Consider the following 25,062-nt stretch of genomic DNA (forward strand, 5'->3'; position numbering starts at 1 on the left):
AAGTTGCATTGTTTTATCCGAGGGTTCTTGGTCTCAAATCTCAGCAGGGCTGCTTCTGAGCTTGGCTGTCAAAAGAAGGAGAAGAAATATTGTGGTGCCTTTTAGCTAGAGTTGTGTTTGAAATCAAACTTTACACAACAATTATTCGTTAGTCGTATTAGTCTCCACCATTTACCCACTGGACAATAGTTTTCTGTCTGCCTTTGGAAAAATTTGCTGCAACTTATGGTAGCTTTAAAGTCCCATCATCTTTTTCCACTAGGCTTTAACTCTGGAAAGATCTGAACGGGATCTGCAACATGTGCTCCAAGGAAAGTCACTCTCCCTGAAGAAGACAGACACAAATTGGAGGAACAAAAGAAGCTGGTGGTTCCTATTAACTCAATAATGAAACCTCAGATGTCCAATGGTTATTTCCAGACTCAACTGGACTGAAAAATCGTAGCCTACAAGATTTTATTCCTAATGGAGCTGAATGTCAGCCAAGCCGCACCAGTATACAACATCCACAATCCCCATTTACATAACTTGGGACCCAAAAACTGAACAAAGAAATTAAAAAGAATGAAAAGAAGAACTCGGCTGCTTTCCAGTCTGTCATCTCCTCAAGCATTGCTGTCCAAAACTGCCTTGAGGAAATCCAACCCCTCAGCTGATATACTTCGCCTCACTCGGGTCTTCGGTCTCTCAATTCGAGGGGGTGGATTAGCTGAGAAACAAATGACGATGACAGTCAAGTTGTCACATGTATTGTGCTTCAGAGCTTCCTTTACTAGTTCCCATGAGCATCTCTCTGGATCATTATGTAGCATGAGCTCCTTCCTAGCTATTGTTACTGCACACTGGCTGCTCATTACATCCCAAAGTCCATCACAACCCATTATCAAGAACTCATCTTCATCAGTGAGTATGGCCTCCTGCAACTCGGGCTCTGCGGTTAAGGGGCTGAAAGAGCCTTTTGTCCCCTTCATGTGCCAATCTCCTAGAGCCCTTGCAACTGATAATTGACCATTCAAATATCCATCATAAACAGTTCCCCCTAACTTCTCGATTCTCAGCTTCTCAATGCTGCAATTGGGTTTGTGATCCCTGGACATTTCGACAGCTCTACCTAGTTTCCCCAACACAGCTCTGCAGTCACCAGCATTGGCAACAACCAGGGTCCTGTCCAGTAGGATAAGAGTCACAAGATATTAGGCAAGCATTTGGTTCATTGGTGAAACTAAAGGTGCCAAAAATTAACTGCCATTCTGGCATATGCTGAAAGATAAATGCTGACAGTTATGTCAAGGAGCTTTTTACCTCCCAGAGATAAGTGCAGTCAGTGCAGTGGTTCCAGAGGAGCTATCAACAGAGCAGGCATCTGCCAATGCTTGATCAGCTTTCACAAATGCATTTCTAATGGCTTTATCTATGCAATTTGGGAACTGTGTATCCTCAACTATGAACCTGAGGATGTTCTTTTGAATAAAAGATGCTGCATCACAACCACCGTGTCCATCAAATACCTGCCCACATGATCAATATGTTAAAATGTACTTGAATTGAACGGATATACATATGCCTGTGTGTGTGTGTGCACAATGAAGATTCATTTTTAGCAACTTATAGATACCATGTCCATCTCGATCCATGGATGTGCAAATGTAATGAAACTAGTTTAAAGCCCTAAAATCATTAGCTTAATATGGTGTCTTTTTGGAAAACTAATATAGAAGACCTGTTCTTCATAGTTGGAAGCAGTATCTGTCAGTACCTCTTCTAATCCACAATTTAGCAAATGTTAGCACAACCAAATGACTGAAATCGCTTAAGCAAGATGTGCATGTGTGTATATGACTATATGTTTTAATCTTGTAGACACATCCAGTCAAGCAGATGGATCTCTGAATAAGTTTCATAATCATCTCTAACCGCAAACATAGAGAAAGTTCACCTAAAACTCATTGAAGTGTCAGGGTTGGAAAAAGTTGTCATGGATCTCTCATGAGGCTCAAATAATTTTCTTTAAGCATCAAAAAATGATTGCAATTATTTACGGTAGAATACAAGATAATATTTATGCACAGTTGCAGTTTAATGATATGATAGCAGTAAAACTCTAGTTGCCAGCTTTAAAAGATTAACCTCCCATTCTAAGTCAGCAGTCTCCCCTCACTTTTATATTTGTCCTAGCCAAGCAGATGGCTTATTCTTAGTATGAACTATGGTCTGGATGATGAAATACTTGATTTTGCCTTATACAAAGTGTGTCAATTTTTAAACCATCTGAACGATCAGCAGATATGATAGAATCTATAGTTTCCAAACTTGATGCACCTACTATGAAGCCATGATGCCCATAACAACCATACAGTGGACAACTATTATTGTATAAAACCATATCCTCAAGCCTTCTAACCAACAACTGTTTTGCAGAGCATAATGAAATACAAGTGCCAAAAAACAATGTCACAAAGTGACTACATAAAGACATAAATACATAAGCACGATGTCACTAATGGACCAAATACAATATGCCACAAAGGGCAAACACCAAACACACACAAACTAAGAAGAGAACTTAAAACTTTAAGTCACAATATATTAAGAAATGCTTGAAAAAACATGATTGAGAGATTGGAAAAAAACCCAAATTTATACACACAAAGGGACCCAAGGGGGCTCCCATAGAGTTGTTGGGAGCCCCCCAACGGTCACATTTGTGACCATTGGGGGGTATCCCAATGGCTCTAATAAGGGCCCCTTTTACACATTTAAATGAAATAATGAGAATAAAAATAAGAAAAATAAAAAGAAACTAAAAATGACACTATTGAACATGCATATTTTTACATGAAAAGGAAAATACTAAATTGCCCCTAGTGGGCATTACAAAGGATTATATATATATATATATATATATATATATATATATATATATATATATATATATATATATATATATATATTAACACCCCCCCCCTCAAATTGACAGTGAGATCACCATAAGTTTGCCTAGAAGAAAGGAGAACCTAGGACATGGTAAAGCTTTAGTAAAGAAATCTGCAAGCTAGTACTCTGAAGTGACATATAGAAGTTCAATAGTGCCTCGTAAAAACTCATCTCGAACATAATGACAGTCTATCTCAATGTGCTTTGTCCGTTCATAAAATGTATGATTGCTAGCAATGTAAATGACACTTTTGTTGTCGCAACATAGCTTCGAAGGAATAAAGATGATAACTCTCATATATTTTAGAAGACTTCTTAATCAAACAAGTTTAGTTGTAATGGTGGTCATTTGTAACACCCCAAATTTTCAAAACAATACTTGGTCAAAAATTCATAGATTTCTTTTATTTCTTCTTTGCAGCAGAATTTAGAAAATATTTTTATTAATGAAAATAGACGATAATGAGTCATCGATTTTAGAAAATGTTGGGCAAGTCACAACTATATGGCCAAGCACTCATTGACCACCAAAGTGTTCCATTTATCAAAATGATTTGTTTATTATAAACGTCACTGCTTGAAAAAACAATATTCTATGAAACTGGTTTTATAAACGAAAAGGTTCAACACTGTCTGGAGAAACCCTGAAACTCGATGCCACCTTGCTCCGCATATCACATCGTAGGTTCAGTACCTATATCCCTCGTAAAACGAGGTCAGAACCATCACTGGTTTGCTAGGAAAGCATTTAAATTCAACGCAAGTATAAACTGTGAAAATACAAGGAGCCACTTAAGGCTGCAGTTCGGAACGTCACTCAAGTCTCCATGACTTAGCGTATATCACGAAAGCCTCCTCAAGGTCACGGTTGAAACATTAAATCTCAAGTCTCCACGACTTGGCGTATCGGTATCCCACGAATCCAAGCGAAAGATCATAGAGCTTAGCTTAGTTGTGCAGATACAATAAGGGTCCTTTGCCTTATTGGTCCAGTAATGTACCGATCTCAACACCTTTCACAAGGTTATGCATGAATCATCAGAACAACGCATATTCATTAATTCATCATTGAACCTAGAACTAATGCATTATTTTGATATTAACCATTCACCCCATAGTACGCAGGAGAAGCTTGAATTTCGACATCAACGTGACGTTCTAGGGGTTTATTATGCTATGTATTTTATATACCCCAGAAGCTTGATGACCTTGTCCATGGTGGGGTAGTAGTCAGAGCTCATACTAGGATAATCCCACCAAGCCATTTCGGATGCATCTTTCTACATCAGTAGTGGGGTTCAATCCTTAGATCTTAAGGATAACCCGACCTCCTAACCTCCTGAGTGACGAGAGGTCCCTTGAACTCTTTGGTTCATAAATAATTCATGTCACTCGCGGTTGTACCATCACTGTCTACCACAGCGAGCATAAGTCCTGAAGAGGTTCGACAATATAATCATTCTTATAGGACTTCGAATGTCACTTGGGCAAACCAATGCATTTCTCACTAAGGAAAATATGTACCCTAACCCTATTCAGTATTCCAAAGCACGGGTCGTCCGTGTAGTCTAGGGACTGTCGTTAAGTTTTATTCATATGCATGCAAGACCCCACTCTCGGCATCTATGACCTTCACGAGTGTTTCACCCCTTTCGGGTAGACAACCAACTCCGGCACGCCGGCCCTTACGAGTCTTGTTATATAACAGTGTTTTACATGGGCATGCATAGACAACGATCACCTTGGATCGACTGCTCGATGTATATAGCTACAACGATCACTTGCCTAGTCAAGGCGCAATGGCTACTCTGGTGCATCAGGCCTTACGAGTACAGTGCCCTTGCATGCTGAGGTGGAACGAGTCATTCAGGTAGGGTTCCTACAACAGGGGCATCATCGTGACAATCAAACTAGCTCAGACAAGTATTTTGCCAAAAATTTTGGCAGCACTTCTTTTGTTTGATAAAGAAAGCGTGATGATCCTTTTTACTCATAGGAAGTAACTTGACATAATTTTTGCAGCACCTCCTCTGTTTGACGGAGAAGGCGCTACACACTTTTAAGCTCGATGAACATCTTTTCAAAAAATTCAGTAGCACTTCCTCTCTTTGACGGAAGAAACACTATGCTTAATCGGTGATAGATGCACACCGTTGTGCGTACTTTGCAACTACCATGATTCGTTGGAAACCCAGGCCTTAGTTAGGTCATGCGTAAATGACTTAGGTGTTTACATAAAAGCGATTTTACGCAAAGAGTGAAACCTTTCCAATAGGGGTTTCTTTCACCAAACATAGTCCTGATCGATGATGGGTATATGGAATCACATTTGGCGATAGGAGTGGATCTTCATTTGTATGCTTACTTATGCGCAACTATATGTGTTATAAGCAGGAGCTTGTGCACGATATAGTGCGGCGGCGTAAGTAAAGCATATATAAGGTCTGGTTGGTGAAACCGAACTAAATAACTTGCAGAAAGCAAATACATATATATTTGCGAAAAGCTGGAGCCTTAGCTGTTCGGCGAGACGACAATCTCAAATGCATAAGCAAATACATATATATTGCGGAAAATAGGAGCCTTAGCATCGTTCGACACGACGACAATCTCAAAAGTATAAGCAAATACATATATATTGTGGAAAGCAAGAGCCTTGGCACTGTTTGACGCGACGATAATCTTAAAAGTATAAGCAAATACATATATATTACGGAAAGGAACCATGACACCATTTAGCGTGATGACAATCTCAAATGCATAAGCAAATACATATATATTGCAAAAAGCAGGAGCCTTGGCACCATTAAGCGTGACGACAATCTCAAATGTATAAGCAAATATATATATATATATATATATATATATATATATATATATATATTGAAAAAAGTAGAACTTTGACATTATTTGGTGCACAAACCTACCCAAGCTATGCGGCGATGCTCCAACGAGGTAGTTAAGGCACTCCTAGGTCGTGGTTGACATGTCATTTACGTCTTGTACGGTCACAACCAAGAGTGTCTCTTGCAACTTTCAACAGAGCGACGATATGACCAAGTCTAGACCAAGAACCGAATTAGACCTAGCTTAGGTTCAACTGGGTTTGAACCTACCTCAACTAGGCTAGGCTAGGCTAGGTCAGATGGGTTGGACTTAGTCAAGGGAATGATAGAGGAGGTCAAGCAGTCAAGGTTAAGACGTTTTGTCCCAACTGGGTTGTGTCTAGGTCAAGTGGGTCTAAGCTTACCTCAAGTAGACTATGTCTAGGTCATGTGAGTTTGACCTAGGCTAAGACCAAGACAAGGGAGGAGAGAGAAAAGCTAACCTAGTAGGTTAAGTGGATCTTGACCAACTGGGCTCAACTTAGGTTAGGCAGGTTCAAGTTCACTGCAAGTGGACTTGGTTTAGGCTAGAACCAAGAGAGAGGGGAGAGTGGCTAGAGAGAAAAAAAGGAGAGAGAGGGTTAGACGATTTTCTAAGAGGGGGTCACCTCTTATTTATAGGCAAAGTTTGGATCCTGGACCCCATGGAGTATGGATCCGATCAAGATGCCCATTTGGTCCAAAGATCCAAATTTAGTGGTGAAGTTGACGCAGTGGTGATGCTGGCAGCGAAACACCAATCGACTGATTGCACTGATCTGATTTGGGTGGTCGAACGATATTCAGAAAAGGAGAGAAATGCCCACTGGAAATCAGTGGACCTGCTTCTTTTTATTGAAAATAATGGAGTCAATAGATAACAGACATTAGACTGAATGAATGAAAAAAAAATACGTGAACTAATGCAATAAAGAATAAACACTGATAAAGACAACAAAGAAAAGGAACTGCTGAAGAATAAGGCTGCTGTCAGAGAAAACTGTAATCTGTCCCTTCGTAAAACCCTAGGAGAGGGTTTTAACTATTTAGCTGGCGGATCCGGGTCTCGGATCCAGTCATGGACCCGAGACGAGATCCGGGTCTTCTTCTTGATGGATCTGGATCCGGTTCACAGGTCTTGGAGTAGGCCTGGGTCCATCCTGCCCTGCATCATTCTCCCCTGGTGGGAAAGAAGTCAGCTCTGACGACTTGTTGTCTCCACAGTAAGCATATAGATCAGACATCTTAAATGTAGGAGAAAAGTGCCAAGTTTCGGGCAGCCCAAGGAGGGAAAATCGGTCAAATAGGCCCGCTAGCCGGGGCAACCCGGTCTCCTTGGTGGGAAGGAGAACTATCCTATGACCCTGAAAGACAAATGTGTACGTATTCCTACGGCCATCATGGATGGTCTTGCGGTCAAACTGCCAGGGACGTCCCAATAGGATGTGACACGCACTCATGGGCGCCACGTCACACCACACTTCATCGTGGTAATGCTTCCCCATAGAGAACCGAACTAGACAACGCAGGGTGATGGGCACCTCGTTGCCTTTCTTGAACCATGCCATTTTATAAGGTTGGGACAATTTTTCTGTTTTTAGGTTCAAGGTGGACACGACACTCTCGGACACCATATTCTCGCACGCTCCAGTATCAATGATAACATCACACGCACGCCCCTCACAGTTACACCGGGTTCTAAAAATATTATTTCGTAACCATTTTGTGGGGGCCGACTCTCGGGATGTGGTCAACACATGACGGATGGTTAACAAATTTTCGATGCTGCCATCAAACTCTACGACTTTCACCTCGTCATTCCCCTCAACAAGCGACTCACCCTCGCTCTCACTATCGGACGCAGACTCAACAATGCCCTCTGCTAGGTGAGTGTTCTTATTCATGGTGGGACACTTGGACGCAATATGACCTAACTCTTGACACCTAAAACAACGAACAATGGACTCATTGGGCTTACCCTTGGATCTGGTGTGGTACGCGGGTCCAGACTGATCGGGTTTGCTAGGGTCGACTCCTTGAGTGGACTTTGAGTCTTCTTTCCTAGGGGGGCTCGCTCCCCTGGTTGGGAAACTCAACTTGGGTTGACTGGACTGATCACTACGGGATGTCCTATGTTCCTGCCTCCTTTTCAATTTCTCTTCTACATTCATAGCATAACTACTTGCCTGATCCAGTGACTCGACTGTGATACAACTGAAGTCATCAGAAATAGCAGGACGGAGACCGGAAATATACCTCGTGACCTGCTGGCGGGCGGTCTCCTCGATCTGCACTCGTAGGGAAAGACGATGGAACTCCGCAGTGTAATCCGCCACGGTATTGGTGCCTTGACGCAGGGTCAGGTACTTGTAGGCTCTCTCGGCATGATCTGACGGCACGAACTTAGACTGCATCAACCGCTGCATCTCTTCCCAAGTCTGTACACACTCCAATCCCTGTCGCTCCCTTGACCGCTGCATCTCAACCCACCATGTCTGCGCTAGGCCTCTCAATCGAGTAGAGGCTAGGGAGACACGACGGTGCTTGGCGACATCGTGGTAGTCGAAGAAGAATTGGACGACATATGACCAATCAAAGAACTGCTCTGCATCGAACCGGCCTGCGAACTCTGGAAGCTCTAACTTCACCCCATACGTGGAGGGGCGCTCTGGTGCTCTCTGCTGACGGGCCTCCACCATGCCTGCAGGGTATTCATCCCAAAAGGTATCGTCCCACACTGCTCTATCATCGCGGTTCTGCTCACCTGGCTGTTGGTGTTGTGCGACTCCAATGACGTGTGGACGGCGCTCAGGTCGCGCCAGTCCCTGTTGAATTTGCCTCGGTCTGGCTGGCCCATGGACGGGAGCCATCTGTGTCCCACATTTGGGGACCGGTATGACAGGTGGTCCTGCGATAGGTGGAAGGGTCGGTCGGGTCTCGGGCCCTAGGTGGGTAGAAATTGGATAGTATGGGTTTGGGTTATAGGTCGGGTTAGGATAATGGTATTGGGTAGGGTATGGTATTGGGTTTCGGATCTGGGTTGGGTTACCGGGTTGGTTCTGATTCGGGTATTTGGTTGGGTTGGTATTGGACTGAGATGACTCGCCCGACTGGATATGGATCGGGCCTAATCCTAGACTATTCGTCGGACCCAAATTTGGATAGGTTGGATCAGGAATTGAGTTGTGGGGGTAAGAGGCGTGGTTTGAACTCAATCCCCGATCCATACGATTATGGGTCTGGTTTTGACCTGGCTCAAAATCAAGCTGGAGCTTCGCCCGGGTCCGATACAAGTTTTGGTCGGTATAGGATCCATTTTGGGGTTCAAAAGTAACGGGTTGGGTCGGATTTGTAGGAAATTGTGAACCGAACCCAACTGGGTAGGCTGGATAGGAGGGTGTGAGACCCGGACCCGCTCCCGAGAACCCAAAGGGTGGTCCTCGATAACCGGGTCCGGACCCAATTAACATAGGATCCAGACCGGACCCTGAGAGGTCAGGCCCAGTCCAAGCAAAATCAGCCCCCCGAACCTGCGGTTGGGTTGCGACATTTCCCCCGCGCGCAGGTGCTGGGAAAGTCGACAGACCCTCCCCCACCTGGGGTACATCTGGTGCGACGGCTGCCTGACTGGGTAGCACAGCCGGGCCACGCGGGCCGTGCCCGCCCTGCAACCCCTGCTGCGTGGGTCGGTGCCAGGAAGGCGCACCCAAACTGCAGTTGGGGAGCCCCTCTTCAAACTGGTCCGGCATCATGCTCGGGCCACGCGTGCCGTGCCCGACCTGCAGCCCCTACTGCGTGGGTCGGTGCCAGGCAGGCGCACCCAAATGGCCACTGGGACCCCCCTCTCCCCCCAACCGAATGGTTACCCCACTACTGGGCATCAACGATACCTCGGGGTGGGGCGACGTGAGGTTGGCGTACCTGCGCAGCTCCCTTCCTGCATTTTCTGGTGGTGCGGCAATCTGTACAGCTGGTTGGGCTGGATCGCCAGCCACCGCTCCCACGAGGACGCCAGGGCTGCCGCCCCTAACCAGATCCATTTGCTGTGTAGAAGGCGTGGGAGTCGTTGCCGGTGATTCGATCCTCGCAACCCTATCTTCGACCCCATCAAGTCGGCGTGATATTCCGGCCACGTCACGGCTGATACACAACACATTCTCTTGCATCTTCGTCATCACTTTCATCATCCGCAGCATCGGATCTGCGTTGCCGGCATCTTCCTGCTCGATCGTCGTCGTCGGATCGCCCCTCACCTCCGAAGCCATCTTGCGTACGAGGGGAAAGGCGCTGGCTCTGATACCACTTTGACGTAGTGGTGATGCTGGCAGCGAAACACCAATCGACTGATTGCACTGATCTGATTTGGGTGGTCGAACGATATTCAGAAAAGGAGAGAAATGCCCACTGGAAATCAGTGGGCCTGCTTCTTTTTATTGAAAATAATGGAGTCAATAGATAACAGACATTAGACTGAATGAATGAAAAAAAATACGTGAACTAATGCAATAAAGAATAAACACTGATAAAGACAACAAAGAAAAGGAACTGCTGAAGAATAAGGCTGCTGTCAGAGAAAACTGTAATCTGTCCCTTCATAAAACCCTAGGAGAGGGTTTTAACTATTCAGCTGGCGAATCCGGGTCTCGGATCCAGTCATGGACCCGAGACGAGATCCGGGTCTTCTTCTTGATGGATCTGGATCCGGTTCACAGGTCTTGGAGTAGGCCTGGGTCCATCCTGCCCTGCATCAGAAGTAATAAAAAGACTTCTATGTCTCTATGGGCCCACCTCATAATTCTATGAGATATTTATGTAGGGCCCACAAGATATTTTTGGTGAGATATTTTTGTAGGGTCCACCGGATATTTTTGTGGGTCCCACGTATTTTCGGGGTTTCACCAATATTTTTTGCGAAAAAAATATAAGTACACCATTTTCTTTATATCGATGAAACTAAGCGAGTCGGCTCATTGAAATCTCCTAATTTTGTTCATGGAGAGAGTTATGGGGATATATACGTTATAAGTATAATTGGTTCGTTAAAATCTGTTTATTTTGCATTCTGGGTCAATATGATAATTTTTTTTCATAAAATAACTCTTAGTTTTATTCAGAATTTATATTGAAAAATTGTGAGTCTTGTACCATTGCTCTATATTCGGCTTCTGTAGAAGATAGAGAAACCTTTTGCCGTTTTCACATCTCCACGAAATTAATGATTATCCAAGAAAAATATAATAACCTGTGATAGAAATACGATTATTGTCGTTTCCACCCCAATCAAAGTCAGTATAAGCAATTAAATTTGAAGATAAAGAAGATGATAAGAAAAGCCCTTTTGTTATAGTTTCTTTCAGATATCTATTAATTTGCATGACAACTGCCATGTGAATAGTAGTAGGAGCATTCTGGAACTAACTTGCACTGTGCACAACATGAGCAATGTCTAGCCTGGTAATAGATAAATACGTTAGAGAATCGATTAATTGACAATATAGAGTGAGATCTTGTAAAGGATGTCCATTATTGGCTCTTATCTTAGCCTTAATTACTTTTGGAGTTTCCATTTTCTTTTCGTTAGTCAAACCAGACATAACCATAATATCTGATGTAAGCTTCATTTGAGACAAAACATATCCTCAAGGAGAATATGCAACTTCAATCCCTAAAAAATACCTTAAAAATCCAAGGTCAGACATATCAAAATTGTTTTAAGAACATTTTTAATAAACTCAATGTCCTTTTTATCATTCTCCGTGATAATCATATCATCATCAACATATAACAATAAAATAGTTATGTAATCACTTGCATTCTTAACAAAAAGAGCAATATCAGTATAACAAGAAATAAAACCACTATAAAAAACAACTTTACTAAAACGATCATACCAAGCTTTTGAAGTTTGTTTAAGACCATAAAGAGCTTTATTAAGTTTAAGAATTTTTTTTTCCAATCTCAAGACTCGGCGGAAGATTCATGTAGACTTCTTCACAAAAGTCCCTATTTAGAAAAGCCTTTTTGACATCTAATTGGTAGATAAGTCATTGTTTAATAGATGTTAAGGCTATTAAAGTTCTTACACTAGTCATCCTAACAACTAGAGCAAATGTTTCTTCATAACCAATTATATATTCTTGTGCATACCCTTTAGCAACTAACCTAACTTTGTATTTTTCTAATAATTCATCACTCTTAGTTTTGACTTTATAAACCCATCTACATCTAATAACCTTTTTCCTAAAGGGAAACTTACAATTGTCCAAGTGTTAGCTTTGTTGAGTACATCTAATTCAAGTTTCATAGCATCAATCCAAAGTGGATGTTGCTTGACTTCTTTAAAATTAGAAGGCTCATAATAGGAGTGGATCATCATTAGATAAGTTCTATAATTTGAGAAAAAGGAATCATATGACACAAATTTTTGAGGAGATCTACTACTTCTAGAAGATCTCCTAGGTAGGGATTCTTCTACTTGATCTTCTAAGGAAATGTTTTGTCAGTGCATGTCAAAAGTATTTTGATGTTCATTTTCCTCTTGCCGAGTATACACATGGATATCATTGGGATTCTCATCAAGAGAATTATCATTTTGATGAAGCAAATCATCATTTTGATGAGAATTGCCATCACAAACATTAACATATATAAGTTTTTGAGATTCAAATCCATTTTGTTCTATAAGAAAAATCATATTTCTTGAAATATAAAGTTTGTTATTTTTAATATCATAACACCTATATTCCTTTTGGTTTTCACCATACCCAATAAAAGCACATTCAAGAGCTTTTGGTGAAAGTTTATATTCTCCTTGAAAAAGAACAAAGCATTTACAACAAAAAATTCTTAATCTTTTGAAATCCGAAGATATTCTGAATAATTTTTCAAAGGGGGAAACATTTTTTAAGGATGAGGATGACGTCCTATTTATGAGATAAATCGCGAAAAGAGCGGCTTCTGCCTAAAAGTTCTTTGAAACATTTTTAGAAAAAAAAAGAATTCTTGTTTCAATAAGATGCCTATGTTTTCTTTCGGCAAGGCCATTTTGTTGGGAAGTTTTAGGACAAGAAATTTGATGAATAATGTCATTTTGTTTAAGGTAGTTTTGAAATTCATTTGACATGTATTCTCCTTCGGAATCAAATCTAAAAATTGCTACATTGTTTTCAAATTGATTTTGAATAAGGATATGAAATTCTTTAAAAATAGAAAAAACATCAGATTTGTTTTTGATAAAGTAAACTAAAGTGTGTTTAGTGAAATCATCAATAACGACAACAGAATATGAATATCATCCTTTAGACATAACGGGTGTCGGTTCTCATACATCCGAATGCACTAATTCAAATGGTTTCTTATAAATAAAATTGCTACGTAGATAAGGAAGAGAATGCATTTTTCTAAGAATACAATTATTGCACGTAAATTTTTTTCATTACAAATTTTTTCCAAAAAAAGAAAAAGATACAACTTAGAGACACTAGGATGACCAAGCCTTTTGTGCTAAGTGACAACATTTTTAGATTGGACATGATTACAAAATGATTTTGATGACAAGGACAAAAAATTATATAATATAGGTCTCATCTTCTATGGCCTTGCTCAATCTACTTCCTGGACTGGAGACCTTGCACATAGCAATTGGTGGGTAAAAAAGATACATTACATCCAAAATCGGCTATTTGAGAAACAAAGAAAAGATTAAATTAAGTTTTGGAATAATTCTAATTTTTAGAACATAAAATTATTTGTCTTTGCTTAAAAAAATTCAAGGTTTTTCATTCTTTTAACATCTAATGATGTTTAATCGGTCGTGAAAATGAATGATTTAAAAGAATTAAGGCTTTGTTTGGATAAAAAAATGCATTTAGAGTCATATGAAAACCCAAATCAAGGATCTAAGAGGACATACCAGGAGTTGATGAGACTGTGACACCGGAGGCGGAAGGTGTGAAAGAGTTATTTCTCATGAATTATTGAAGAGTTTCCGTAAATTGAGCAATGGAGTCCTTTATATCTCTATCTCTTATTGATTTTTCACTTGAATTTCTTAGAATATATCCAACGGAAGCCACCTTTTTTGAAGTTTAGGACAATCGGGTCTAAGATGTCCCGGTTCATTACAATAGTAACAAACTATTTTTCTTCCTCCATTATTATTATTTTTCCAAAAGTGAAGAGGTTTATATGTCCTTATGTGATTTTCCGATTTAAATACCACATGGACCTCATCAAAGTCTTTTTTAAGAGCCAAGTGAGTTTCTTCTTGGCATAAATCGGCAAGAACTTTACTAAGAGGAGTATAAGCCCTATGAAGAAGGGATCTTCTTAGTTCAAATTCGAGACAAAGCACATGAATAAATTGAAAAAATCTTTCTCTATCCATTTGCTCTTGCCTCATGATAATAACACTTCCTTCCCATTGAGGTTCAAGAAGAGCAAACTCATCCCATAGAGGAGATAAAGTACTATAATAGTCTCTAATACTCATGTCTCCTTGCTTGGTTTCTCTTACTTTTCTTATAAAAAAAAAACCTAGAAAGGTCCTTTTGAGTATATATATACCTTTCATGAAGAACCATGCTTCATTTGTCTTCTTAAATTCGACTAGATTATCACAAATCTTGAGCTCCACGTTATTCATGAACCATGCCAATATTTTTGCATGCTCACTTTCCCAATCTTCAACTTTGGATTGGTATTCTTCAATAACTTTGGTTTTTTCTTCATCACCCAAAGTTTTTTCTTCATTCCTTTATTGTTGAGCTTTAATTGTGGTTCTGAAACGGTGCCACATACATATTCCCAAAGTTTCTTGCCTTTGAAGTTGTTTTTCATAGCGGCCGCCCACATTCTATAGTTGGTCCCATTCAATTTGAATGAGAGGTCAATTTTTGCATCTTTGTCGGCGATTGCGGAAGGGTTGGAGAATAATAATAATATGAAGTTTAATCATACTAAAAAAACAAAAGAAAGAAATCTCACGAGTATTCAAATACTTAGAGGCTCTAATACCATGTAATGAAATAAAAGAACCAAAAAATAATGTCACAAAGTGACTACAAGAAGGTACAAATACATAAGCATGATGTCACTAATGGACCAAATACAATGTGACATAAAAGGCAAACACTAAACACACACAAAGTGAGAAGGGGTAACTTAAAAATATAAGTCACAATATATTAAGAAATGCTTGAAAAAACATGATTGAGAGATGGGGAAAGACCTCATATTTATACATACAAAAGGGACCCACCGTTGGGGGTATCCCAACGGCTCTAATGAGGGCCCTTTTTACATATTTAAATGAAATAATTAAAATAAAAAAAAAACTAAAAATGACCATATTGGGCACATATTTTTTATGAAAATAAAAAGACTAAATTGCCCCTAGTGGGCATTACAAAGGATTAAGGAAAATAATATATGTATATATATATGGTACATATATTTTAACAGAGAGGCCATCCCAAAATTGAAAATACTTCCCTTTTCAATAAACACCATTCATTGGCACCAATATTGTGAAAAGTGTTAAGGCGTAGCGAGGCGCTCCACCAAAAACTGAGGCAAGGCGTAAGCCTTAAATTTTTTTTGAAAACTTAAAAAAAACTATAAAAAAATATTTAAAAATACAAATAAATAAATAAATGCTTTATTGATGAAGCAACAAACAATAAGAAATAGAAAATCTCAAATAAATACTAAAAAATACGAGATTAACATGTAAAAGTAAGTTAAGTAACCAAGAAACTGATTATAAAAGCATAAGCCTCAAAATCTTTTTTTGAAAACTTAAAAAAAACTATAAAAAAATATCTAACAATATAAGTAAATAAAAAATACTTTATTGAAGAAACAACAACCAATAAGAAATAGAAAATTTCAAATAAATACTAAAAATATGAGATTAACATGTAAAAGTAACTGAGAAACTGATTATATAATTGAGAAAGTAATTATATAACTTAGAAACAAATTATATAGCTGTGAAAAAACAACACAGATGAGAAACTAAGAAAACTAATTATATAATTGAGAACTAAAAAACAATATATAACTTATTCTTCTTCTTCACGCCTTAGCCTGGCGCCTTGAGGCGTAGAGGGCCTCGCCTCAAGGCGAGGCACAATCTCTCTCTCTCTCTCTCTCTCTCTCTCGTGTTTCCCACTCCCAGCAGAGTAAATTTCCCGCTGCCTCTTCACATTATATAGAACATCATTTTTATGAAATTGTATGCCTTCTCTTTTAAAAGTTTTAGAAGACAAATTCATGAATTGGAAAATTGAACATCCAAACTCACCCTAAATGGCACACCTTGAGTTCTAGAGTTATGCAAAAAGAAAAGAAAAGAAAAAATCTGTGGAGGATTGGCAGGAGGAAGTCACACAGGATTGCCTTTTCTCCATGGTAAATGGTCTAATGGAACTAATTATTAGCATAAATATGATAACATTAATGAAATATGGCCATGTTTACATGTCAGTGAGACATCTACTTTTCAACTTGTCATTTGCAGGTTGCAAAGTGAATCTCATCGTATATATTACCATGGAGAAGATTGGATCTCCTCATTAAATCTTCAACAGACTTCATGTTCCGAGGGTCTAAAACCAACACCAATTCCCACTTTCAGAATGACAAAGTCCCAATTTTGTTGGTATAAGCCTAATAATTATGTGGACAAACATAATCCACTAAGTTGCAAAGGAGGATAAAAGTGAGTTGAACGTATAGTGACGGGAAGAAACCAGACCTTCGTATCATTAATCTTATACTCCCTACATAATCTAAGAGTTTCAAATCGGTAGCTCATCAATCCAGAAAAAAGACAAAATGCTTCAAGCAAGAATAGAAGTTTTGATATTTTACTGCAAAAGTGTAGACACAATGTTATATAGCAGACTTGGGTTTGGTTTATGATCATTCATGAAAAGTGTGTTCACATCTTCACAGCAAGACTATCTACATGAATAATATTAAACATATCATTTAGATGATTATTTTTGAGCTAGTCTTGTCTAACTCCGAGACATCTTCCCTCAAGGGCTCCCACGCCAATAGGAGCATCAGAGGATGTTGAAGAGTTTAGTTTGTTATGTTGGACTCTTTTCTCCTAGATGAATTTTGAAAGAACAGAAAGAGTTGTTCCGGTATTTAAGATGGACTGTGGAGTCTTCAATGAGGTTAATCTTTGCAAAAACATCCAAGCAAGAGGTAGAACCGCAAAATCTGCATGGAGTCAAGGATACTCCACATTTGAAAAATACCAGAATTATTGATTACCACTGAAGACTCCTGAATATGTCGCTAACCACAGATTACAAGTTATGTTGCCAGATATTGTTTGAGCAAAAGGTGTTATATAAATTTAACTGGATAGTATTACACTTTCTGTTTCTCCTATTATTGAATTTTGGATAGAAGGTTGTGTTTTTCTTTTTCTTTCTTGATTCTGAGTCCTTCCAAAGTTATTCAACCTTTTCTCCTTGTGGAATTTCTGACATGAATTATTGATCTAATTCAATTATCCAAATAATGTCAGCTATTGGAAAAATGAAAAATCAAGAAACCATTTAACTCACCCCATAAAAAGCACCTGAAGATAGGTAGTTGGCTGCAGTTCCTAGATGCTCCACTAAATTATCAATACAGATGTGCTCATCTTCCATATATGGTTTTGGGCCTATCTCAGTACAACTCCCAGAACGAAATATAGGTAGAAACCCACCCTTTTCCTCAGTTGGTGATTTAAAATTCAAACTTCCAAAATCTACATCCTGCAATAAAATGATCTGAATTCATTTGGTGGTTGGCTAGTATAGATAATTTCACAGACAGCAAGCACTGGAACTTAACAATGTAGCCATGCTTCATAACTTTCAGTCAAAAAGAATATAATAAGCTACAAAATTTCATCGAAGTATTCAAGTTATGTATCTGTGGATGTAATTCATGAGAAATAAAAGACTGACAAACAAAATATCATTGTTAGTACCAGTTGCATCTGCTTAAAATGCAAACATGTAAATTTTTCAACAGCAAAATAAGAATGAGACCATTATCATTATGTGAAGGCTGTGAAGTTGCTACTGGGAGCACAAGCTTCTGCTTGATCATCTAAGGTTCCAACTTTTGCAAGCTTAAGATTCTGTCTCCTTTGTTTATGCATGTCCATTCATGTTATTATATATTCATTGTAATTGTGGAAATTTTTTCAATTTCACATATGACAGACCACTTTATGCATTTCAATCCCAATGACAAGAACATGAGTAAAAAAAAGAGAATAAGAAGAGGAAAATGATTGATATTTAATATATCCTCGGAAAAGATAAGAAAATTAAACAAACACAAATTGCTTGCTTGGAATGGAATCAAGAAGTAAAAGTAGTTAATAGTAGAGTTGATGAAGCGTGACTAAAATTTCTAAATCAATATCTGTAGCAACAGTAGAAACAAAATGACACTTCTCTCTCAGTAAGTTAGTAGAGCCTCAAAAAACATTATGAAAAGAGATACAGCTTAAGCACTTCCTCAAACTTCATATTCCAAAATTGACCTGTGTGTGAATAATGTAAACAATATATTGACAGCACCCTGAAAAATGAAAATTAATCGGGATGTGTAGAGCCTATAGTTCACCAACAGTGTCAACAGGAGCACAGCAGTGTGAGGGTGTGGCCGACATTGCATTGGGACAGCTGATACTGTGCTGATCATTCTCTTAAAGATGCATTCCTCCAACAAAAATTCATAGACACCTATTGTTAATGAACAAAGTCTGAGAAGATAAGAGGTTGTTTAGTAATGCAGATGTTATTTATTGGCAGGTTGCTGGCCCGCTGCCCCTTGACAACATCAAAAGTTGAATGACATCTCTTACCAGATTCACAGCCTAGGATCATTGCTAACTTTATCTAACAGTGGAAGAGATGCCTGACTGCTTGGGGACTTCGATTGCAAACGGCTCCAAACAGTGGGACCCCAGAGATTCTGGCCATGGTGAGAATAGGGTAGACCATGGATGCCCCTCTTCCCCTACTACTGTCTGTGAAGAAGTGGTTGGATGTGGTAGGTGGAGGACCGAGAGCCTATGCTAACAGGAAAGGCTTGTTGGAAACCAAGGCTGTTGATGGCAGTACTCGGATGTTTCTATCTGCATCTAAATATGCAAGGAGGGTGAAGCAATTGGAATGGTCTCTATTGGTTGGTTTCGCTGGCAATGAGCGGTACAAAAGGATGGATTTCACATTCATCTTTTCAAACTTATGCAGAATGTGGAGTAACATTGGAGATCTCAAGTTCTCTATAGGTCCTGATGGATTATTCTTGATCCATTTGAAAAAAGAGGAGGATTTTGATTATATTATGAAGGGCGGGGTCTGGAAATTAGGAGGAAGAATGTTGCTTCTTCAATGTTGGAAACCGGGTATGCCATGGAAGATCGAACCCATGAGCTTGATTCCAGTTTGGATACGACTTCCGGGTCTTCCAATCGAGCTTTAGAACGAGGATTTTTTCCTAGATGTTGCTGAGTATTTGAGGGGTTGTTTGATTGATATTGATGAATGCACTAGAGCATCTCATCGGGTCTTGAATGTGTGTTGAGTTGCCTTCTAACACCAAGAAGTTGTCGGAGTTTGAAGTGGAGATTGAAAATTAATGAGAAAGTTTTTGTACAGTCTTTACATTACGAAGGTCTGATTTCATTTTGCTCCATATGTGGTTGAACGGTTTCATCGTGATTCTGCCATAGTGACAAACGTTTTTATCGGAAATTTCTCGTTTTTCAAAAACTCGCGAGAAATTGAAAAAAAATCATAAATCTCGCATTTTTTTGGCAAAATCTCGGCAATAAAAAAATAAATTATAAAATATAAAATATATTTTTATAAGAAAATATTAATAAAAATTATTTAAAATAAAAATACATGATTTTTTGCGATAAATAGCAGTTTAAAACATAAATATTGCGTTTAAATCACGGTATTTATGTTTTTTTCATAACTCTCGTGATATTTTGAAAATCTTGTGAGAAATGGTCGTTTTAAACTTTCAGGCAATTTCTCACGATATTATCGCGAGATTTTCATAAATCTCGCGATATTTGTCACTATGGATTCTGCTTGTATTAAACATAGAGAAGATTTGCAGACCATGATACGAAGTCCCGTCGTGAGGATGAATGGCAGAAAGTCAAAACTAAGAAGGTTTGGAAGAGAAAGATCAGCTCAGTAATATGGATGGATGTGTAAGAGTGCAACAAATTCAAGGTGTTGGAAGTTGCTGATACGGTGGTGGAGGCGTGTGTGGATGAAGTGCCTTAGGAGAATGGGTCTATGTCCAGACCGGTTGAAGATGATTCTCTACGTTCTATTCAACCTCAGCACTTGCAAGCTATTACAGACCGTCCCAGATCCATCCAAAGAGGATCTGAGATCCACAAGATCCGAATCCATTTCATCCCAAGAGTCCCTGTCACTGATCCACAAGATCTCATGTTAGTTTTCACATTGAAACTAAGATTTCAAGCTCTGCTATGGCAAAGATTATGAATTGCTTTCGAGATTTTGATTTCATTGGCAATTTTGATTGCTGGCCTACACGTCATGTTCTATGTATTTGGGATCCGACTAAGGTGCAGGTAGAATTAATGTCTTACATTGATCAACGTGTGACAGTCAAGGTTGTGAAAGGCGGGTCTACTTATCTTGTTTTTGCAGTACCATCTAGATGGGACGTTGTATCAAGAGCACAGAGAATTTTGGATGGTCGGGTGATCACTTCATGACTGGTGATATGGGAAACATCTTCTTCAGGTTTGATAGGATTCAATGTGAGCGGTAGCGAAGGAAAAAAAAATTTATGTTCCCAGATGCTTAGCCTGGTTGGAACTATATCAACACACCAAGATTTGGAAAAGATAAACCTACTGATTGGTTCTCACTTCAAGATATTGTCTAAGTTGTTTTTTAAAATGTAACTGGTAGGGGTCTGCCTAACCCCAACTTGCCAATAAAAAAAAAACTTTATCTAACAGGATCATTTTAATATTTATATGTATGTAAATAAGAAAACAAACAAATAAATTTATTCATATTTATATGTATGGGTAGAATGTGATACTAATGAAGCTATGAAACCATCATGTAGAAATTGCTTTCTTTTCACCTTGTTTCAATGTTTTTGTAGATTGGATTCCACTGATATGATCTGCATAGTTTGTTTAGTAGGGAATGGTTTTTCAAAGGCTTCAAAAATCGATGGCCCGCAATCTATAAAAAATTCACAACTCAAAAGGTCGTAGTCTTGTGATAAAACACGATGCAAAGACTGATCCTTGGCAAACAACAATGTGGAATGCATCCATGTGGTTGGATAGAGTCAATACAGTTTCCATCCATGATTTCCAGCTCAATAATTCCATACCTAATACATTCATCAGTACCAAATATTTACCTATAATTCCAATAAAAAAATATTTACCTATATATATATATATATAACTGTGGCTTGAGTTTTGATCTCTCACTTCAATATCCATAGTCTATGTTTTGTTCTCTTTTATTCCATTACTCCTTATTTTCTGTTTCCACTTTTCTTCTCCTCTCATTCTGCTCTAATAGGGGTTTGTAATTAACCTGATCAATCATTTCTTAGTCAAAGAAGAAGATCAACGACAGAAGTAGCATCAACAAGAACAAGAGGAACAACAAAATCAACATATGAAAAATGTATGGAGGTTCTTTCTTAGTTGAGATTCTTCGGGAAAAAACAGTCTCAGATATCAAACAGAGATTCTATGATCCAACAAGAACATGGGCATATGACAAATGTATGGAGGAGAAAATTTTGTTATTGAAACCAATCTTTGCTTGATAATCGTCTAGGTATTTTAAAATAAAAAAAATACCAATCACCTGTTCAAATCAATTAGGTCTGAACAAGGATACCTAGGAATGTAACTGTACAGAAGAAGATGCTCCCGATACCAAAAGGAGTCTATATTGAAAATCTTAAAAGGAGTATATATTTGAAAATGTAAGGTACAAAATCAATAAGGTGGAAACAGTTATTATTCTAATCAGAGATCATCCAAGAATGCAATGAAAAAGAAAAGAAAAAAATCATAAAAAAAACGGTTCAAAATCGTGATCAATTCCTTTCCTGCACAGGCCCTTTGTGCATGCCATAAATGACCAGTAGAAAAGAAGAATCCTAGAACAAAATGCGAGGAATCTAACCAACTTTAGCGAGAGACAGAATTGACAATATTTTTGACAGACATAATTGGTTGCATTGATCTCCGTAGATATGCAACCCACAGAATTATAAGAACCTGAAGGAGCGTGAGTCACATGTTCCACAAAACATTGTTCTTGCAGAGGCCAGGCCAGATCAAACAGATCAGGAAACAAAAATGAAGAAAAAACTTACAAAGTCAACCGAATTACTGAAACGGGCACAATGCGGGATGTTAGGAAGACATCGCAGTGGTTTTCCAGCCTTGTCTGCTTCACATTCTCCTGATTCTCTGGATTTGAATTGTCCATCAAAAGGCCCATTCTCTTTGTCATACCCACTTTCCAAAACTGCTAATGGTGGTGACAACATGTCTCTTTTCTGTACATATATTTGCCAATTATGAATCCTCTCCTCACCCTCAATTCACAAAACTCCTACCAACCTTGAACACCAAAGAATTCTTATTTGCTGATGATAGCTCAATTCTTATTCAAGATTGAACAAAAAATTAATTGAAAGAAGAAGAAAAACTAGAAATGGTGTAACAATTCACACCACAACAAAGCAGTGGATTAACGACGACCTCATTCTGTCGCTAACCGGCTTAGCGACAGATTAGCGACGAAGAGGCGACGGACAACTTACGTCGCGAATTTTTCGATGCTAACTGGCGACGGAATAAATTTGTCGCCTGTTCTGTCGCTAATTGCAACGGAATAACGAACGACGGATTCCGTCGGTACTAAACGGTGACCTCGTCTTGGCGACGGATTTACATCTGTCGCTAAGCCGTTGCTAAATTATATGTATAGATCCGTCGCTAATCTGTCGCAAACAAGAAAAAAATTATTTGAAAATTAAATATCGAGAACGCTACAATTTATATTTCCTGTATAATTTATATTTTCTGTAAATAAAAAACAAAGTACACATAAAATTTCATATAAAAGGAATCTACAACAATTAATCGTTCTACTTTAAAATTAACAAGTTTAATTATTTATAATTCAACAATTACAATTTTGAAACAAAAAAAAATAAAACTTCTTCAACACATTAATCTAATCATCACCAAAATTTTGTGTGTCTTCTTGTTCATTGTCTTGATCTGTCTCTTCAGCTCTGCTACGCTAATTATCGCTATCAACCTACACAAGAAAAGAACAGTCAGTATTAATAAACAAAATATATTGAAATAAATTATACACTATATGTGATTCTATCATGTGCTCATATATGTTCTAAGGCAGTAAAAAAACTTTATATGTGATTCTATCATGCTTATATGTGCTCTAAGGCAAGCAAAAAACTCTATATGTGATTCTATCATGAATGATATATGTTCTAAGGAAGTAAAAAACCTTTATATGTGATTATATCATGCTCATATGTGCTCTAAGGCAGCTAGAAAAACTCTATATGTGATTCTACCATGCTCATATGTGCTCAAAAGAAGGCAAAAAGCTATATATGTGATTCGATCATGCTCATATGTGTTCTAAGGCAGTCAAAAAATTGAATATGTGATTATAGCATGCTCATATGTGTTCTAAGGCAATAAAAAAAACTCTATATGTGATTCTATCATGCTCATATGTGCTCTAAGACAGGCAAAAAAAAAAAACTTTATATGTGATTCTATCATGAATGATATGTGTTCTAAGGCAGTAAAAAAACTCTATATGTGATTCTAGCATGCTCATATGTGTTTTAAGGCAGTCAAAAAACTCAACGTGTGATTATAGCATGCTCATATGTGTTCTAAGGCAGATAAAAAACTGAATATGTGATTATAGCATGCTCATATGTGTTCTAAGGCAGTCAAAAAAACTTTATATGTGATTCTATCATGCTCATATGTGCTATAAGGCAGGAAAAAAACTTTATATGTGATTATAGCATGCTCATATGTGCTCTAAGGCATGCAAAAAACTCTATATGTGATTCTACTATGCTCATATGTGCTCTAAGGCAGGCAAAAAGTTATATATGTGATTCGATCATGCTCATATGTGTTCTAAGGCAGTCAAAAAACTGAATATGTGTTCTAAGGCAGTCAGAAAAAACTCTATATATGATTCTACCATGCTCATATGTGCTCTAAGGCAGTTAAAAAGCTGTATATGTGATTCTAGCATGCTCATATATGTTCCACGACAGTCAAAAAACTGAATATGTGATTATAGCATGCTCATATGTGTTCTAAGGCAGTCAAAAAAATTGAATATGTTAAGGCAATCAAAGTTACATGAAATCTAACAACATGCAATATATTGCATGAAACTTTCATACCTGAGAGGGACCTGCAATCGAAGTTTCCTTGTTCAGCAAAAAACTGTTGAACTCAGCTCAAAGAACGTCGACGACGGTTTCATGGAAGTAGTCACGCAATGTGTCCTTAACGATCTGGCGTACATCTTCACCGGAAAGAATAGGCTACTGCTTGGAGCTTATGTCGGTGGAAGAAGTCTGTGAGCCGTAACTGGAAGAAACAATAACAGGTGAAGTGTTCATATTACTCTCAAACCCGAACACACGACCCTTTTTGGGTTCACCTGCTGCAGTCACCCATGCTGGATGATCAAATGATGGATGTTGAGTAGCGTCATCGCCATATCGCTCTACCATCTATTGCTCATATGCCTCATACAAAATAACGTTTAAAGTATGCATTAATAATTAATGATAACATTATGATAACTTGCATATTGCAATGATTATTAATAGAATAAATACATACCATTGTCATTCTCGCCTTCTCTGATACGAAGTCTCCCATGGTCTTCCGTTTATGTGTTTCAACAAATACATCCTTATATGGTACAATGCCTCCTTTTTCTGCTTCCTGCAAAGTTAAATGATAAAAGATTTAGTTAACAAGTTTGCAAAAATACTTATAAAATTAATATTATATATTAATGAGTTACCATTTTCTTCAGGTGGCTCCCAAATGTCTTAGATCCACCTGTGTGTAGATGGGCTTCGGGCATTTTCGCTCGATTTTGTGCAGCCT

At 38.4% G+C, this 25,062-nt stretch overlaps 1 protein-coding gene across 1 annotated transcript; it reads right to left on the bottom strand.

Moving 5' to 3' along the window:
• Positions 1–605: 605 nt before the first annotated feature.
• Positions 606–18,492, bottom strand: LOC149842488 (putative protein phosphatase 2C 27). The gene is made up of 4 exons (XM_090000671.1): positions 18,451–18,492; positions 17,387–17,581; positions 1,303–1,508; positions 606–1,164 (listed from the first exon to the last, which is right to left on the bottom strand). The coding sequence occupies exons 1-4, from the start codon at positions 18,490–18,492 to the stop codon at positions 606–608; spliced, it is 1,002 nt and encodes a 333-aa protein (XP_089856797.1).
• Positions 18,493–25,062: the final 6,570 nt, after the last annotated feature.

Source organism: Nuphar pumila, chromosome 3 (assembly GCF_984573655.1).
Source record: "Nuphar pumila chromosome 3, dmNupPumi1.hap1.1, whole genome shotgun sequence".
NCBI lineage: Eukaryota > Viridiplantae > Streptophyta > Magnoliopsida > Nymphaeales > Nymphaeaceae > Nuphar > Nuphar pumila.

Excerpts from the sequence above, each read along its gene's own strand:
- LOC149842488 (XM_090000671.1), bottom strand. The coding sequence starts at position 18,492 with ATGTCGGCCACACCCTCACACTGCTGTGCTCCTGTTGACACT. Across the intron at positions 1,509-17,386 it reads CTTCAGGTGCTTTTTATGGG|GTATTTGATGGACACGGTGG; the intron begins GTGAGTTAAATG and ends TCATGTGGGCAG. Across the intron at positions 1,165-1,302 it reads ACTGCACTTATCTCTGGGAG|GACCCTGGTTGTTGCCAATG; the intron begins GTAAAAAGCTCC and ends CCTACTGGACAG.